This window comes from Syngnathus typhle, linkage group LG10 (assembly GCF_033458585.1).
Source record: "Syngnathus typhle isolate RoL2023-S1 ecotype Sweden linkage group LG10, RoL_Styp_1.0, whole genome shotgun sequence".
Lineage (NCBI taxonomy): Eukaryota > Metazoa > Chordata > Actinopteri > Syngnathiformes > Syngnathidae > Syngnathus > Syngnathus typhle.
This window is the reverse complement of record NC_083747.1, coordinates 14,432,049-14,448,078: the sequence shown is the minus strand read 5'-3', so window position 1 is coordinate 14,448,078 and position 16,030 is coordinate 14,432,049. Positions and strand designations below refer to the sequence as shown.

Below are 16,030 nucleotides of genomic sequence, written 5' to 3'. Positions count from 1 at the left end.
CGGACTTAAACAATAATACTTAACAGACAAGAATAACAATAGTGTGAAGGTCTTCACCTTCACACTAATAATAATAGAGAATGGTGGAGAATAACATATGTGTGAAGGCCTTCGCCTTCACACAATTAAGTAGAAAGTCTCTTTTGTAATATATACTCCTTGTAGCATGTAACGGTACCCAAAAAGAGGAGTTTCTTTGCATCGAGGTTTATGCAAAGAGCTCACGTAATTATATTGTTGCTTTTTGGTGAAGTGAATGAGTGTTCCGTCTGTACGACTGGTCTTTGAATGCACCCCGCTTCAATGGCAGAACGCGGATGAATTTAAAGACATCAAATGAGAATAATCCTTTATAAAAATTAAAATTGACTGACGCAAACGTGAGTTCTTCATGGTTTCATTGAAAACAACATAGTGCTTGACGCCGTACGGCATCGGTTTTTTGCTTTCCAAACAAGGCGTGCGCGCTCTCGCGGCAGGGGGAACAAAATCTCACGGGGGAACCAAATCAAGCACAACACCGCCATTCGCAGTGTCACTGTTTTGCGGTCATTACAGTAGTGTAAATGGAAAACCATTAGTTTTCTTAACAGCTTATCCTCATACAGTATAATAATGAGAAAATATTTATGATGAACGAAAAAGTATTTATAAATTATTTATTTACCGTTTTTTCCATGTACAATGCGCCCCCATGTATAATACGCACCCTAAAAATGGCATGTTGATGCTGGAAAAAAGCCTGTACCCATGTATAATACGCACCTAAATTTTGACTCCTACTTAAGTCCATAAACGTAAAATTATTTCAGAAAAAAGATCATCTTTGGGAACAACCGGATGTTATTCTGCCGGTCAGTATCACTGCGCATGCGCTAGCAAACCTGATAGCGAAGAAATGTTTCGGATTTGTGTAGGGTACATTGTGACAGCAAACGAGCAGGTGGTCGAGCAAGCATCTGATACGAGAGCATTGTGTTCGTATGGAGTGTGTTTGAAGTGAACAGCAGAGAAGAAAGCGCATCTGTAATGGCGGCCTCTGTATCATCTCCGAATTTTTTTGTACCCATGTATAATGCGCACCCCAGATTTTAGGACAATAAATAAGTTAAATTTTGCGCATCATACATGTCTTCGGGTTAAGTACCTGAGCTTGAAGGAGATACGGGCCAAGTGGGCGAGAAAATCATTTCGTTTTATTCTGAAATGCGTGAGCGGAAGTGGCGGTCGCAGCGCGTTCGTCTTAACGTGTCGCCGCTTCGCCCGGGCCCAGATCAAACATGGAAGTCATATGGGAGCCAATGAGAGTAACATGAGCGTCGCCGTCTTCTGCCGCCGGATAAAACAGCAAACGCGAGCAGGCAAGGCGCTCACGACACAAAAAGTCGACATTTAACCCAAACGAAGTCACCGGACACTCGGCTAACGCGGCAGAGCGCAGCAAGCTTAACGATGCTCGCCTTTAACGGGTCTCGGCTCGGCGCTTTATATCTGACACGCCTTTGCCGTCTCGCCGCGGGGCCACCAAACCGCCGTCCAGCGTTGGGCGCCGGAACCACGACGATTCCGGCACTGGTGTGCGGCCGTTAAATGGCGGCCGCGTTTCAAGCAACTTTGAGGCGAATGTCGACGACGTGACGAGCCGATGGCAGCTGCTGTCCGCTAACGGAACTAGCGAAACACTCGACTGCCAACATCCCGAGTCGCTCGCTCGGACTGTCCCCTCGCGCTTGCTCGCGATGCGCTGGCCTTCGGTGACGTCATGCATTTATTTCCGGACTAGAGATTGAGATGCGCTCTCGTCCCTTCACCGCGGCCGGCCGCAGATGCGCGCGAACTTCTCCATCATCACCATCATCGTGTGTGTGACACGAGTAGTCCACGCGATGCTGTGTTTGTATGTTGGGCTCCTGTTGTTGTCGTCGTCCTCGACCTTTCGTTGTATTTTGTTACGTAACTAAAGACATGATCGACACGTGACACATGTGTGTGCCTATATGTTAAAAAAAATAGTCACACGCATGTTGTCGGGCGGCACCGGTCAGCCCGTCTGCCTGAAAGTGCAGAGCTTGTGGGTCGATTCCGGCTCCGGCCTTCCAAAAACATGCGGATGGTTGTTTATTAGGGGTGTAAATCGCGGGTTTTGTCACGATACGATATCATATCGATCCAAAGAACTACGATACGATATTTGCCGATATCTTAAAGCCTGCTGCGATTCATTCACGATATATCACGATATAGTGCTCTACGATCGAGATATATATATTTTTTTTAAATAAAAAATATAGATTATCCTGATTTATAACAATTCATACGCAAAATCAACAAGGTACTGCAAACTCTTTATTTAGGAAATTACAAGAGTATTGTAGTATACAAAGTGTTTATTTTAACACTGAACTTTGATGTCGTGTTTTTTCTTTAAATGAGCGGCGAGATTTGTGCTCCCTGAATATTTGATCACCGCATGGCAGGTTTTACAAACTGCACGTGTCTTGTCCGTTGAGCCATCTTTTCTTTGGAATCCAAAGTGCTTCCAAACGAATGACTTGAAGCCTAAAGGGGAGCAAATTTCCTCGTCTTTTTGGACACTAGCCATAGCACCAGCCCAGGAGCCGCGTATTAGTTGTCGACTCCCCTTTCACGTGCCTGCTCTGCTCACAACACAACGCCGCGCACTGCTCCCGGAAAGAGGAAGCAAGCAACAATGAACTGGATTTCAAAATAAAGTCGCGTCTAATGTCCGAGGTCAAACACGGCGATATAAATCGATGTTTACGTTTAGCATCGATGCCAATAAATCGTAGAGCATTATATCGATTAATCGATGTGTATCGATGAATCGTTACACCCCTATTGTTTATGTCTATTTTCCCGGCCCGCGTGGGTTTTCTCCGGGCACTCCGGTTTCCTCCCACATCCCAAAAACGTGCTGGGTAGGCCGATTGAGCATGCCAAATTGTCCCTAGGTGTGAGTGCGAGTGCAAATGGTTGTTTGTCACTGTGTGCCCTGCAATTGGCTGGCAACTGGTTCAGGGTGTCCTCCGCCTATTGCCCGTTGAGGCTGGGATAGGCTCCAGCACGACCGCGACCCCCGTGGGGACTAGGCGGTTCAGAAAATGGATGGATGGTTGTTTGTGTGCCCTGCGATTGGCTGGCGACTAGGGGTGTAACGATACATCGATACACATCGATTAATCGATATAATGCTCTGCGATTTATTGGCATCGATGCTAAAGGTAAACATCGATTTATATCGCCGTGTTTGACCTCGGACATTAGACGCGACTTTATTTTGAAATCCAGTTCATTGTTGCTTGCTTCCTCTTTTCGGGAGCAGTGCGCCCGGCGTTGTTGTGTTGTGAGCAGATCACGCACGTGAAAGGGGAGGGGACAACTAGTACGCGGCTCCTGGGCTGCTGCTATGGCTAGTGTCCAAAAAGACGAGGAAATTTGCTCCCCTTTAGGCTTCAAGTCATTCGTTTGGAAGCACTTTGGATTCCAAAGAAAAGATGGCTCAACGGACAAGACACGTGCAGTTTGTAAATCCTGCCATGCGGTGATCAAATATTCAGGGAGCACAAATCTCGCCGCACATTTAAAGAAAAAACACGACATCAAAGTTCAGTGTTAAAGTAAGGAATTTGTATACTACAATACTCTTGTAATTTCCTAAATAAAGAGTTTGCAGTACCTTGTTGATTTTGCGTATGAATTGTTATAAATCAGGATATTGTTCTATATTTTTTATTAAAAAAAAAAAAATCGATCGTAGAGCACTATATCGCGATATATCGTGAATGAATCGCAGCAGGCTTTAAGATATCGACAAATATCGTATCGTAGTTCTTTATATCGATATTATATCGTATCGTGACAAAACCCGCGATTTACACCCCTACTGGCGACCAGTTGACGACTCCGTAAAATGAATGAATGTTGGCGACCGCTCACGCCCACAAGCACTAACCCAAGCAAGACACGGGCGCACACCTGAACGCACGCACAGTTGCACGCACGCACGTGCCTTTTTCTATGCGAATAGAAAAAGGCACGTGCTTCCTGGCACATGCATTATTGCGCACACACGGTCACAATGGGGATTTGGTGACTACCTCTAATAACACCATCATGTCACCAAAAAGGCTTTTCAAGTATGTCTCTGTTCGCACCTCCAAGCACATCTCTAAACAGATTGACTGACAATCGTCCGGAAGTGTCCCCTTGCAAGCGTGGCCTCCCTTTTGAGGGCGCAGCCGCGCATGCGCAACCACCCGCATGTTGAGGGAATGGAAGGAGGAAGCTAGCCGAAGACACTTTGGGCCGGGCCACCAGCTTCCTCCTTCCTGTGTTGTCATTGTCAAACGCAGCCGCCGCGCTTGCACTAAAAGCCGTTTTTGCACTTTGGACGGGAAACACCCGATGGCATGCTTCCTGTCGGACAAATTTGCAACTGCAGTGAGCAGTCATAGCCGGCGCCCGCCCAGGTCCTTCTGAGACATTTGAACGATTTCTTTTTGCCGTGTGTTTGTTCATTATTATTGCCTTTAGCCCCAAAAACCTCGCTTTGATTGTGAAACGGGATACGATTTCAAGTTGACATTGCATACACATAAACTGCCGATGCTTCACTTATCGCTTTGATCGCTGGCGTCCGTCAGAAAATGATCCAAAATGTCGTTTTGCAACGTAAAAGCAGCTGAGGTGAAAAGTACAAAGTAACCAAAACCGGAGAAATCCTTGAGTGCCCAGGGACTGAAATCAGTCAAGTTTTAGGTTCAACAATGTCTCGTGACAGTTTGTCAAAAGGCAGATTTGCTCGGCATTGATTTGTCAATGAATGCTTTTCCATGCGGTGCCTGACTTGCTGTTTGTGTGATGCCGCGTGGCGAGCAGAGGAGGCTGTGCCGGCGCCATGACGGAGGACAAATGCCCGCAGCTGCTGGACTACTTTGTTGTAGCGGGTCTGGACCCGGCGGGACCCTGGCGGCCTCTGGCACAGGCGGCGGGCCGCCGGGGGGCAGAGCCCGTGACTGATCTGGCGGTGATCGCCCGCAGCCTGGGCGAGGATGTGCCACAGGGATTCACCTGCATTGACAAGTCGCTGGGCGGCCACTCGGCCGAGCTGAGCGCCGGCCTCATCAACAACCCGCGCCTCTACCTCTGCTACAGGAGGGGCCTCCACAAGCCCCCCCTTCTCGAGCTCGGGTAAGACCGCCGTCAGCAAGGCCACGTGGAGCCGAGGTCCCATTCACTGAATTTCTAAATTCATTTTAGAACATCAACTCAAATGCAGGAGGGTCTACACAGATTTTGATGGTGCACGTCATTTTTAAAAGTTAATCTGTCAGCACAAGCACAGGTGGCAGCAAATGTAGGAAGGTTCCTAAACGGACAGATTTCCAAGAGAGTTTGATTTGACTACCGTATTGGCCCGACTATAAGACGACCCTGATTATAAGACGACCCTCTATTTTTCAAGACTCAAGTCTGAAAAAATACTTTTTGAACACCAATTTTAATTTTTATACAGTACATGCGAAACAAATTATTATAACAATATATTTGAGAGAAAAAGCATGTTATTTTGCCTCAATCAAATCATACAAAAACTGTCTATCACATCTTAGTATCTGAACATTTAAATATGTAACCTAAAGTGCAATCACATTTGTAAATGAATGGCTTCTGGTTTTTGAAATGTAAATGTAAATACCTTGATAAAACAACAAAATTGCAATAACTGCATTAACCATCAAAGTGAAGTCTAACTGTAACTGTAGTCTTGAAACAAATCTTAATAAGGAAAAACATTGCAAACTGGTTTAAACTTGAGTAGCTGAGATCTGTCATGTCAGAACATTACTCCTCACAAACATCCTCTGCCTCGCTGTGCTCAGTGTCACTGTCCACCTATGCGCACACCCTCCTGTCAAACTCTTGAAAGCGGCTGCTCTGACGACCACAGAGGTTTTCTCTGATTGTGAGCATTTTTTAGTAATCTTTCTGAGCTCTCCATCTCTGTACATTACACTCTGTGACACCATATTTCACAGCCGCTTTGCAATTGTTTGAAGACTCTGCCTCATTTATCACCATCTTGAAGTTTGGATCGTAACTTCTCCTCAGCTGCCGGTTCACCTGGCCGATCTTCGACCCACTTTTCTCCAGATTGTTGCTACGTTTCTCCATTTTCTGTTATCTCGTCTCTTATTTTCTTCTCTTTTCTTTCTTACCGCTATTTTTTATTTGTTTTCTTCGCGCTACCGCTATTGTTTTTCTTCTTCGTGACAGGATTTCGCTTTGGCCTGGGGAGTTAAGTTCAGCATTCACTTTAAAGATATCTGGCGCCATCTAGTGTAGTGAATGGGTATAATGTCTAGACCCCGAATGTAAGACGACCCCCACTTCTTTCTTATTTCAATGCAAAAAACACCGTCTTATCTTTGGGCCAATACGGTATTTAAAAATGCCCAAAATACCATGTGATCCATGTTTTTAGCTGTCAGTAGCAGTGAGGGGCGTGGGTCGCACGAGGAACGGCTTTGGAACCCAACCTCACCGCGCCTTTCACTTAATCCTGAAATTCTAAAATGTTTTTTTTGCGTGAGATGGACTTGTTAACGCCGACGAGCACGTCTGCCGTGTCGGGCAGGGTGTTGTACGAGGGTAAGGAACAGCCCAAGGTGGGCTGGAACGTGATCGAGACCACGCCCTACAGCCGCTCGGCCAACCTGAGCTCCGCTGCGGGCCCGGCGGCGCAGCGCGTCTTCTTGACGTACCGCCGAGCGGCGGACGAGCGAGGCCCGCACTCACTGGCTATAACCGACATCAGTGTGCTGCTGCCCGGCAAGGGTGAGGTGGCGCCGCACACCTTCAGCCGCGTGGACAAGAGCCTCAACACGGGCATGGTGAGATGCGATGGACGGGTCGGGCCGGGACCGAGCCCCGGTGCCGACCACTGTGCGTCTTTGCAGTGGGGTCCGGCCGTGTTTGTGTGCTTCAAGCGGGCGGTGGCCAAAGCCAACGCACTGCTTTACGAGGCGGGTGAGTGAGGCAGCACCGAGTGCGGCAGGCCACTCCTGAAAATGCACCCGTGACCCACCAACCACTGTCTTTCAGCGCTGCTGAGCCGCTACCCTGCCTGCGACCGGGATGCCTTCCCGCTGCCTGAGTCGGTGCCTGTCTTCTGCCTCCCCATGGGTGTGGCTCTGGAGAGCTGGCCTGCCGACGCCAAGTACCGGCTGCCCGTCTTCTCCACCTTTGTGCTCACCTCGGCCAGCGGCGACAAGGTGGGCAAAAAAAAACAAATGTCCATCAGATGCCGGAGTGTGCAAAAGGAGCACGAGCAACCAGTGAGTCCAACTTGCAAAGTTGGGCAGGTTGTCTTTCGCTAGTGTCACAGCATCAAACCAAGGCGGCGCCAGCCATACGTCCCATCCCGAGCTAACTTGAACGTTTCAACTACCACTAAAGCGCGACCTCTTGCGCAGGTGTACGGCGCGGCCATCCAATTCTACGAGGCATTCCCTCGGGAGGCGCTGTCGGAGCACCAGAGCGTGCGCCTTGGCCTGCTGAGTGTGCTGGACCGCCGGCCTGTCCCTGAGCGCAGTCTGCAGGCCAAGAAGAGCATCTGCGTGCTCTCGCACTGGCCCTTCTTTGACGTCTTCCAGAAGTTCCTCACCTTTGTCTACCGATACTCTGTCTCCGGACCGCATGTGCTGCCCCTGGAGAAGTCAGTCCGTCCGGGTCGGGCACGTGGCACCGCGCCGTGCTGCCTACTAACGGTGGAACCCCGCTTGCAGGCACATCTCCAGCTTCATGCACAACGTTCCCTTCCCGTCCCCTCAGCGGCCTCGCATCCTGGTTCAGGTAGGCTGCCGTCGCCACGGTAACATGTGCAGCACCCAATCGCCATGAGGACGTAAATTGTTCATGCGTGTGTGTGTGCGCGTGCGTCCGTGTGTGTTGCAGCTTTCACCGAATGACAACCTTCTCCTGTGCCAGCCTGTTTCCTCGCCGCTGCCCCTCAGGTGTGTGCATGCGTCGGCAGGGTGCACTTGTCTCTGGAAATGTGAGCTTGTCTCGTGTGCGCATTAGCGGCGCAAGCTTCCTGAAGCTCCTGCAGAACCTGGGCCCAGCCAATGCCTGCACGCTGCTCCTAGCCGTGCTGGTGGAGCACAAAGTCCTGCTGCATTCGCTGCGGCCCGACGTCTTGACGGCCGTGGCCGAGGCGCTTGTTTCGGTAAGCGGCCGGCACCGACCCCACCGCACCCGAGGTGACGCAGCCCGTCTTTGCGCGCAGATGACCTTCCCGCTACGCTGGCTGTGCCCCTACATCCCGCTGTGCCCGCTCCAGATGGCCGAAGTGCTACTAGCGCCCGTGCCCTTCATCGTGGGCGTGCACTCCAGCTACTTTGACCTCCACTGCCCTCCCGCCGACGTGGTCTGTGTCGACCTGGACACCAACACGCTCTTCCAGTCAGTGCACTCCCCACTCGCCTATGTGTGTGTGCTCATTTTCCGTCACCAGTTTGCCTCTTCGCCCTGTCGTCCGTCAGGTCAGACGACAAGAGGCTGTTGTCATGGCGATCGTTACCCAGAAAGCCGGCCAAGACGCTGTTGGGTACCCTGGGCAATCTGCACAAGACACTGGAGCAGAGTAGGTCGGCACGCGCCGCACCCGTCGCAACGTGGCGAAAGCGTCAAATTCAACAGGACGTACGCTCCCAACACTGTTGCAATGGAGCAAACTGAAATCCGACAAGGCTGGACCGGGCACGTGCGTGACCTTGCGGCGTTGCTTTGCTTTTCCGGTAGTTTGCTCTCCGGGCCAGGAGGAGGCCACGCTGGAGTTCCTGCTGACGGACTTTGACCAGACATACCGTCGGCAGAAGCAGCTGGAGGCCGACATCCAGGAAGCCTTCCTGCGCTTCATGAGCGTGCTGCTGCGTGGTTACCGCGCCTTCCTGCTGCCCATCACACAGCCGTCCTCTGCCACCGCCACTGACTGCAGCTCCCTCTTCAACCTGCAGGGTGAGCAGGAGAAGTTCATCTCGCCTCTGTTACAGCGTGCGGCTTTGACCGCCCTTCCTTTGTTGTGGTTGACGCATCTCTTCTCGTCAGGCTTCCTGAAGTCTCGCGAGCGTACCCAGCAGAAGTTCTACTGCCAGCTGACGCGCACGCAGATGTTCACGCAGTTCATCGAGGAGTGCTCCTTTGTCAGCGACCGCCATGCCTGCCTCGAGTTCTTCGATGAGTGCGTGCAAAAGGTCGGTTTGCCAGAAGAAGCGGCCAGAGGAAATGCAGCGTGGCGGCGGAGTGGTCGTCTCCCGACCTCCCGTCCTTGAGCGAGACACTGAAGGCACGGCATCGGTGGCTCCCGATCAAGAGCCGTATGAGCTTGGTTCAGACCGTTCACCATGGAGAGGAATTTGGAAGTCCCAAAACACAAAATGCATTAGGCCAGTGGTCCCCAACCTTTTTTGCGCCACGGACCGGTTACGTGTCAGAAATATTTTCGCGGACCGGCCTTTATATAAATAAATAACACATTTATATAAATAAATAATACATTTATAATAAATATATAAATATGATGAAATAAAATGACACGACTGGCATAAAAACAAGGATAAACGACATAAGAATAAAACTCACCACCTGTTGTATTAGTGGCAGCACTGAGCTTGTTTCTCAGAAACGAGCCGGTCCCATCTAGGTGTAATCGGAGACAATGACACCCGAAGTGGTTAAGGTTTGTGCCGAAGCAGTTTTGAAGGCTTCATTGCCTCATTAGCTAGCCTGTCACCACATATTGTGCAGAATGGGCCTGGCGCGTCAGTCACCTGTGGTGATAAATCCATATTTTAAGTAGGACACCAGAAATTTTCTTTTAAATGCAGCTTTCCTTTTCTTAGAAGTCGTAGCCTCTTCTTCTTCCGTCTACTCATTGGGCTTTTTCCCCTTTCTGAAGAAGCTTTCCAAACAAATCTGTTTCTTGCTCATATTTGCTTGCTTCGCGGGATCGACCGAGGTGACCGGGACCAGCGTCTTGACCTGAATTAATTGATCATCGATAAAAAAAAAGATTCTGTGCGGCTTGGCGGCCCGGTAACAAGTGGCCCACGAACCGGTACCGGTCCGCGGACCGGGGGTTGGGGACCCCTGCATTAGGCCACCGACGTTGATGAAAACCTCCGGTCCCATAACGAGTCTCCAGCAGATCCTTCCAAATGGGTCGTCGCCAAGATGGCAGCAATAAGATTCCGGCGTGTGATTTGCGTATTTTAATCTCAATAATTTGGCCCACGTGGCATTGACCTGCTTCAAAACAGGATCTTTTGTGCCCAAAAAGTCAACAATTGCATATGAGGATGCTTGTTCAGCGTAACGACACCCAAGCACAAGGGCGACATGATTTTGGTTGAGACAAGTGAGACGTGCGCAAACGCCTCCTCAGATGGATCCGCTTCGTTGCGTAGGCCGTTTCTGGCAAAGGTGGCTAAGGTGCTAAGCAGAGTGTGGCCGTTCCGGCAGGTGGACGTGGATAAGCCGGAGGATGTCCGCCTGGTGGACGTGGACGAGAGCCACTGCGGCGAGCGCACCGTCTTCATCATGCCGCCCGAGCAGCCCACCCAAGACGACGGCTCAGAGTGCCCGGCCCGCTACAGGTGACACCCGGCACCGCGCCCTTTTACGTTGCGGTTCCTTTTTGTCAAACAAAAATATGGCTTTCCCTTGCTTCATGCGCAGTTACGACACTTTCCCAGCCTTGAGGGCAGAGCTCTTTGACCGCCCGCTGGACCAACTGTACGTCCCCGCCAAAGGCAGCGCGCCCAGTAGCCCCGCCCCGAGACGCACCAAACAGGTACGAGGAAAAGCCCTAACGCAGAACACAAGGCAAACACAGTCACAAATAAGTTCCAATGGAAAATAATAATAATCAAATAAAATAACGGATGAAAATGAAGCAAAGGGATGGAAGGATAGAGTCTGGAGAAAGAAATGGAAAGAAGGGTTAGGAGTCGAACAACGTAGAAAAATGGGAAATGAAAGGGAGACAGAAGAAGGTCAAATACTTGAAAGATAAACCAGAAACACCTTGCAAGAAGAGAGGAAAGAAGGAAAATGGGCAGACTGAAAAGGTCTCGGACTGTGTTTGTGCTGCCGGCAGGAGTTGAAGGTGGCACAGCGGCGCGCGCAGAGCTGCTGCGGCTCGCCCGACATGTGGTGCAAGTGTCTGCTGGGTCACATGTACGCCCTCTGGTTCATCTGCCTGCCCACCTTTGTGCGCGCCCAGAGCACCAAGGTGCCTGCCCTCCATGCCGCCTTCGACGTCCTCAAGGACACAGAGAGCAGGAAGGTGCTGCTGCCTGACGAGGTGACTCGCCACATCGCCCACGTTGGCCGCAGCGCCCGCATTGGCCAAAGCGCTGCAAGCTAGCTCTTTCTGTGTGCCAGGTGTGTTACAGAATCCTGATGCAGCTGTGCGGCCAGTACGGTCAGCCTGTGCTTGCCGTGCGCGTCCTCCTGGAGATGAAGAAAGCGGGCGTCACACCCAACACCATCACGTACGGATACTACAACAAGGTACGCCCGCCAGAGGCTTAACCTGGCGACGGCCCACTCACAACTGGCGATTTTGGGCTCAGGCCGTCCTGGAGAGCAAATGGCCGTCAGCCAATCGGGGCGGGCGCTTGCTTTGGGCCAAGCTGAGGAACGTGCTGCTGGCCATCGCCCTCTTTAGGCAGCCAGTCAAAATGCGCCGCCGCGCCCGAGGTCAGAATGCTCGCCTCTAAACGCTGCCGCTGTGCCACTCAAGCCGGCGCCACTGTGCCACTCACACCGCTTCCCCCTCGCCTTCTTCTTTCCGTTCCTACAGCCGTCCCGGAAGAGCGCTGGCCCCACCCTCACTTGCCTCTGATTCGTCAAGCCAGCTGGAGCGGCCTGAGCGAAAGCTCCAGTCATGAATCTCTGACGGGATCCCTCGCCAAGAGCAGCAGCCTGAGCAGCATCAAGACGCCTGCACAAAGTAAGCTGTAAAACATCAGCTTCACCTTCCGTCTTCACACGCGCACGCATGCGCGGTCCTTTAAAACGGCCACACTGACTCCAAACATTTGTTTCCAAAAATATGGTATAAACACCCCCAACAAGTCTTTAAATGCCGCCGTTTTGGTCGCTCCGTTTTGCCGCCATTCCCGCAACAAACTTGCACTCTTTGGTTTTCTCGTATCGATCCGGAAGTTTTTTCTCCTTCTTTTGCACTCCTTCCTCGCCGGTTTTGCAACGTCCCATTTTCCAGGCTTAACCCTGCTTTTGCTGTCTGCAGCCACAAGCAACGGGAAGTCGGGCCGCTGCCGTGGCGGCGTATCCGGCAAGCCCCCCCCGGTGCCCCTCGCTGGAGTCCTGGTACGTCGCAGCGACATCTGCTTGTCCGGCTTCTACACCGCTGCCGAGAACAACAGCGACTGGGAGGCGGGGGCCAGGTTGGGAAAGTGGAGCTCACGCACACACACGTGTACTTACGACCATATGGTCACTGGCCAAACAGGCTGTTGCTTGCTTTGCTGTCCTGTAGCGGGGTGAGGACAGGAAGAGGACGTGCCCACTAAGTCTACCTTTTTCCCCATCAGAGCGGCGAGCGCGTGCGAGACGGCGTCGGTGGACGAGAATGACAACAAAGTGTCGCCGTCGGGCCGAGGCCTGGCAGGGCGGCTGCAACGGCTCCTGACGCCCACACGGCACCGGGCGGCGGTCCGCCGCGCTGCCAGCGTGGACGAGCGGCGACCCAGCGGGCCAGCACCCGCCTCAACTTCGGGACGCCGGCTCTCCGAGCACCGCCGGTCCAGGAAGTCGCAGGTGGCAGAAACGCTACTGAAAGCCAAAGAGCGCCTTGCCGGCGCCTCCTCGGAGGTGAGGCAAAGCAAAACAGCGAAATAGAAGCTCAGGTGGCTGGTAGACGGCTCGACACTAACTCGTCATTCGAGGCGCTCGCATTTTGAGGCAGCACGCCCGGCGCACGTTTGCAGATGAGAATCTTTGCCGAGTGGAGTTCTTTTTTTATGCGATTGGTGGATTTGTGCGTGTTCAGAGCTCGCTCTCGCTGGGCAGTGACGCTGAGCCAGCGGACGCACCCTGGCTGCCGTGCCACTCCTGGGACGCCAATCAAGATGTGGCGGGGATGGAGGTGAGACACTCCCTCTTTTTTTTTCTTTTGCCTGTTGATCCTTCCTTGAAGGCTTCAAATAAACATCTGGAAGGTTCTGATGTCGAGCTGCTCGCGGTGCCGGGCTTGCGGCTGCCTGGTGTACGATGAGGAGATCATGGCGGGATGGACGCCCGACGACTCCAACCTCAACTCCCGCTGCCCCTTTTGCGCCGCCTCCTTTGTGCCCTTCCTCAACGCCCGCGTCCGCGACGTCCAACTCCACAGCAGGTACATTCTGCCGCCACTGCCGCCTGGCCTTTTCGCGCTCATCTGTCGGTCTTCTGTGTGTTAGCAGCGAGGACAGGGGCAAGATCGCCGCCCGGCCGCCCGACAAACATCTGGCGACCCCGTGGTGTAAGGGCGTGGGTGACAACTCGGCCTCTGAGAGTGACGTGGTAAGTGTGGAGACGCGTGGTGGGATGGGCGGCAGGCGTTTCACTCTGCGCCGTGAACCCCCCCCCCCCCCCCAGGTGGCGGTGGCATATGTGAGTCCACTGGTGCTGCGCAAGGAGCTGGAAAGCCTCCTGGACCACGAGGGCGAGGCGGTGCTGGGTCAGCCGCAGTTCCTGGAGAGCCACTGCATCATCTTCTGGAACCTTATGTGGTTCTTCCAGCGCCTTGGCCTGCCCAGCCACCTGCTACGTCTCCTTGGCGAGCCGGCACAGGTACAATCGTCTTTGGTGACAAGATCACTTCCAGAGGTCATTTTGTGTGCGTACGTGTGGCAGGGCTCGTGTGTTCGCGTGAGGCTCCAGTGGGACACCCTGACCCCCGACCCCAACGCGTGGCCGCCCCTTTACGTGCTGTGGCGTCTTCACAGTAAGTGAGCCCCCTCACCGCCCTCCCCTCCTTCCAGACTAACCTTGCGTCCCCCCGCGCAGGCGGCGGGCCTGTGCGCGGCTCCCACTGGCGGCGCCACAACCACCCTTTCACACTGACCTTTCTGGAGGAGGTCCTGCGCTGTGTGGGCATGAATGAAATCCACAAAGCTGTCACGCTCTTCCTCGACACCGTCGACGAGGCACGCCGCCATGCCCACTCTGCTGCTCCGCCGCTCCGCAGGTCAGATGTGGAACTGCGCCCTTGCGATGGATTCATGTGCTTGCGTGCGCGTGCATGCGTGTCCATGCGTGGCTACATATGTGTTTCTGGCTGTGTATCAAAGTGTGCTTCTGATTGTCCAGGAGCGTGTACCGGGAGTTGCTGTTCCTGACGCTGGCGGCAATGGGCCAGGATCACGCGGGTATGTGTGGTAGAGCGGCGGCGGCGCCTTTGTGTTGCTAACGCCGCTGCGTCATCTTCGCAGGCGCTTTTGACAAGAAGTACAAAGTGGCGTACGTGCGGCTGAGTGGCCAGCTGGGCAAAGAGGAGCTGCGCCAGAGGCGAGCTCAGCCTCCCAGCGCCAAAGCCCTCGACTGCAGACGGAGCTTCCAGACGCCGCTCCAGTGCTGAGGCTAAAGACGCCGTTCCCTCAGTCACGGCGTCTCGCCCTCATCCCGCAGCTGGCGGCTTTGTCCTCGGACGCGACATGGGCACCCTGGCTGGCGCGCTGTCCGGCAACCAGACGTCGCGGGATGCTGCCTCTGCTGCTTGTCGTTTGTTGGGAAAAAAAAGCATACAAGTGCCGTGATGAGCGAGCAGAGAGAGTCGCAGTCTCAATTGAATCTGCGGCAGCCCGTGACGTCAGGCCAATGTCGTGCGATGTCCTAAGGCGACGTTTGCGTGGAGATAGTTGAGTGGTCCCTTTGTGACCATGCAACCTTAGCCACGTGTCCACAAAAAAATAAATAAATAAGAAGTTGCTCTCGGGATTGTTTAAAAAAAAGACTGCTGTGTTTCCTCTGTTGTTTTTGCAAGAAAATAAACGCAGAGTAGAGCATTTCCTGGGTGAATATTTTGGGTGTTGTCCTGCAGACGGTTTTGACTCTTCTTTCTGTGAGCGCATATTTGAGAATGAATCAAATGTGTTGAAGATGAAATTGTTGACTTGTCAGCTTCATTTTCGGCTTTACTTCATCCCCCAAATCGAAGGTTGCACTTTGCGTCGCTTCTTCACCACAGCAGAATGCTGATTGGGCTGACTGCACGTGTGAACGTCATGTCGCTCACAGAAGGTTTGGCTTTCAGCTGACCTTTTTGAGAAGCAATCTGGTGCTGTGATGTCACAAGCTGACATTTTGCTGCTCTACTTGCATGCTTGATGTCGAGCTACGTGTGTTTGTCCGTGTGCGCAGGTTAAAGTGAGATAAGCAAACCCGAACAACCCGGCTGAGCGGTAGAGGACGGATCCCCAAACCAAATTCGGTGAGCAAGTCAGCACGCCGAGTGGCCCCGGCTGCTGCTGAGTGTGGTTCGAGCGAGACGCGGCTCAAAGAGGGTTAGTGACTGTTGTTTGTGTCTATGCACCAAACCGCAGCTCGGAGTACCCACCCTTTTTAGAGTCCTTGGAAGAAGTGCTGGAGAGTGCTCCTTCTCGGGACTCGATCGTTCTGCTGGGTGACTTCAATGCTCACCTGGGCAATGACACCTGGAAGGGCGTGATTGGGAGGAGGCATTGCTGAGGTGTTATGGACGCCCAGGATGCTTCAGGAGCGGCCTTTAGCTTATTTGCATTGTTGGGTCTGGTGTCTTTCAGCTTCTTCTTCACAATACCCCACAAATTCTCTATGAGTTTCAGGTCAGGGGAATTGGCAGGCCAATCGAGGACAGTAATGCCATGGTCAGTACACCATTTACTGGTGGTTTTGGAACTGTGGGCAGGTGCCAGATCATGCTGGAAAATGAAATTATCATCTCCATAGAGCTTTACAGCAT

The 16,030-nt window shown here is 52.6% G+C and overlaps 1 protein-coding gene across 5 annotated transcripts; it reads left to right on the top strand.

Moving 5' to 3' along the window:
• The first annotated feature begins 1,230 nt into the window (after nucleotides 1-1,230).
• Nucleotides 1,231-15,108, top strand: LOC133160528 (DENN domain-containing protein 4B-like). 5 transcript variants are annotated; one of them, XM_061288248.1, is made up of 29 exons: nucleotides 3,943-4,490; nucleotides 4,900-5,211; nucleotides 6,659-6,914; nucleotides 6,981-7,050; nucleotides 7,126-7,295; nucleotides 7,497-7,738; nucleotides 7,809-7,875; nucleotides 7,978-8,036; nucleotides 8,104-8,248; nucleotides 8,309-8,484; nucleotides 8,565-8,665; nucleotides 8,824-9,039; nucleotides 9,130-9,275; nucleotides 10,543-10,676; nucleotides 10,759-10,873; nucleotides 11,180-11,386; nucleotides 11,467-11,595; nucleotides 11,658-11,784; nucleotides 11,888-12,037; nucleotides 12,338-12,494; nucleotides 12,642-12,921; nucleotides 13,100-13,195; nucleotides 13,269-13,444; nucleotides 13,509-13,611; nucleotides 13,687-13,881; nucleotides 13,945-14,035; nucleotides 14,098-14,278; nucleotides 14,401-14,459; nucleotides 14,523-15,108. In XM_061288248.1, the coding sequence occupies exons 1-29, from the start codon at nucleotides 4,282-4,284 to the stop codon at nucleotides 14,666-14,668; spliced, it is 4,515 nt and encodes a 1,504-aa protein (XP_061144232.1). In that variant the 5' UTR covers nucleotides 3,943-4,281; the 3' UTR covers nucleotides 14,669-15,108. The 5 variants fall into 5 exon arrangements, with proteins under 5 accessions (XP_061144236.1, XP_061144233.1, XP_061144231.1 ...); XM_061288250.1 differs by having other exon boundaries at nucleotides 3,944-4,490; nucleotides 13,512-13,611; XM_061288252.1 differs by lacking the exon at nucleotides 3,943-4,490 and adding an exon at nucleotides 1,231-1,361 and having other exon boundaries at nucleotides 13,509-14,035.
• The last annotated feature ends 922 nt before the right edge of the window (nucleotides 15,109-16,030 follow it).

Excerpts from the sequence above, each read along its gene's own strand:
- LOC133160528 (XM_061288247.1), top strand. The coding sequence starts at position 4,282 with ATGTTGAGGGAATGGAAGGAGGAAGCTAGCCGAAGACACTTTGGGCCG. Across the intron at positions 8,037-8,103 it reads TCCTCGCCGCTGCCCCTCAG|CGGCGCAAGCTTCCTGAAGC; the intron begins GTGTGTGCATGC and ends TGTGCGCATTAG. Across the intron at positions 9,040-9,129 it reads CTCCCTCTTCAACCTGCAGG|GCTTCCTGAAGTCTCGCGAG; the intron begins GTGAGCAGGAGA and ends TCTTCTCGTCAG.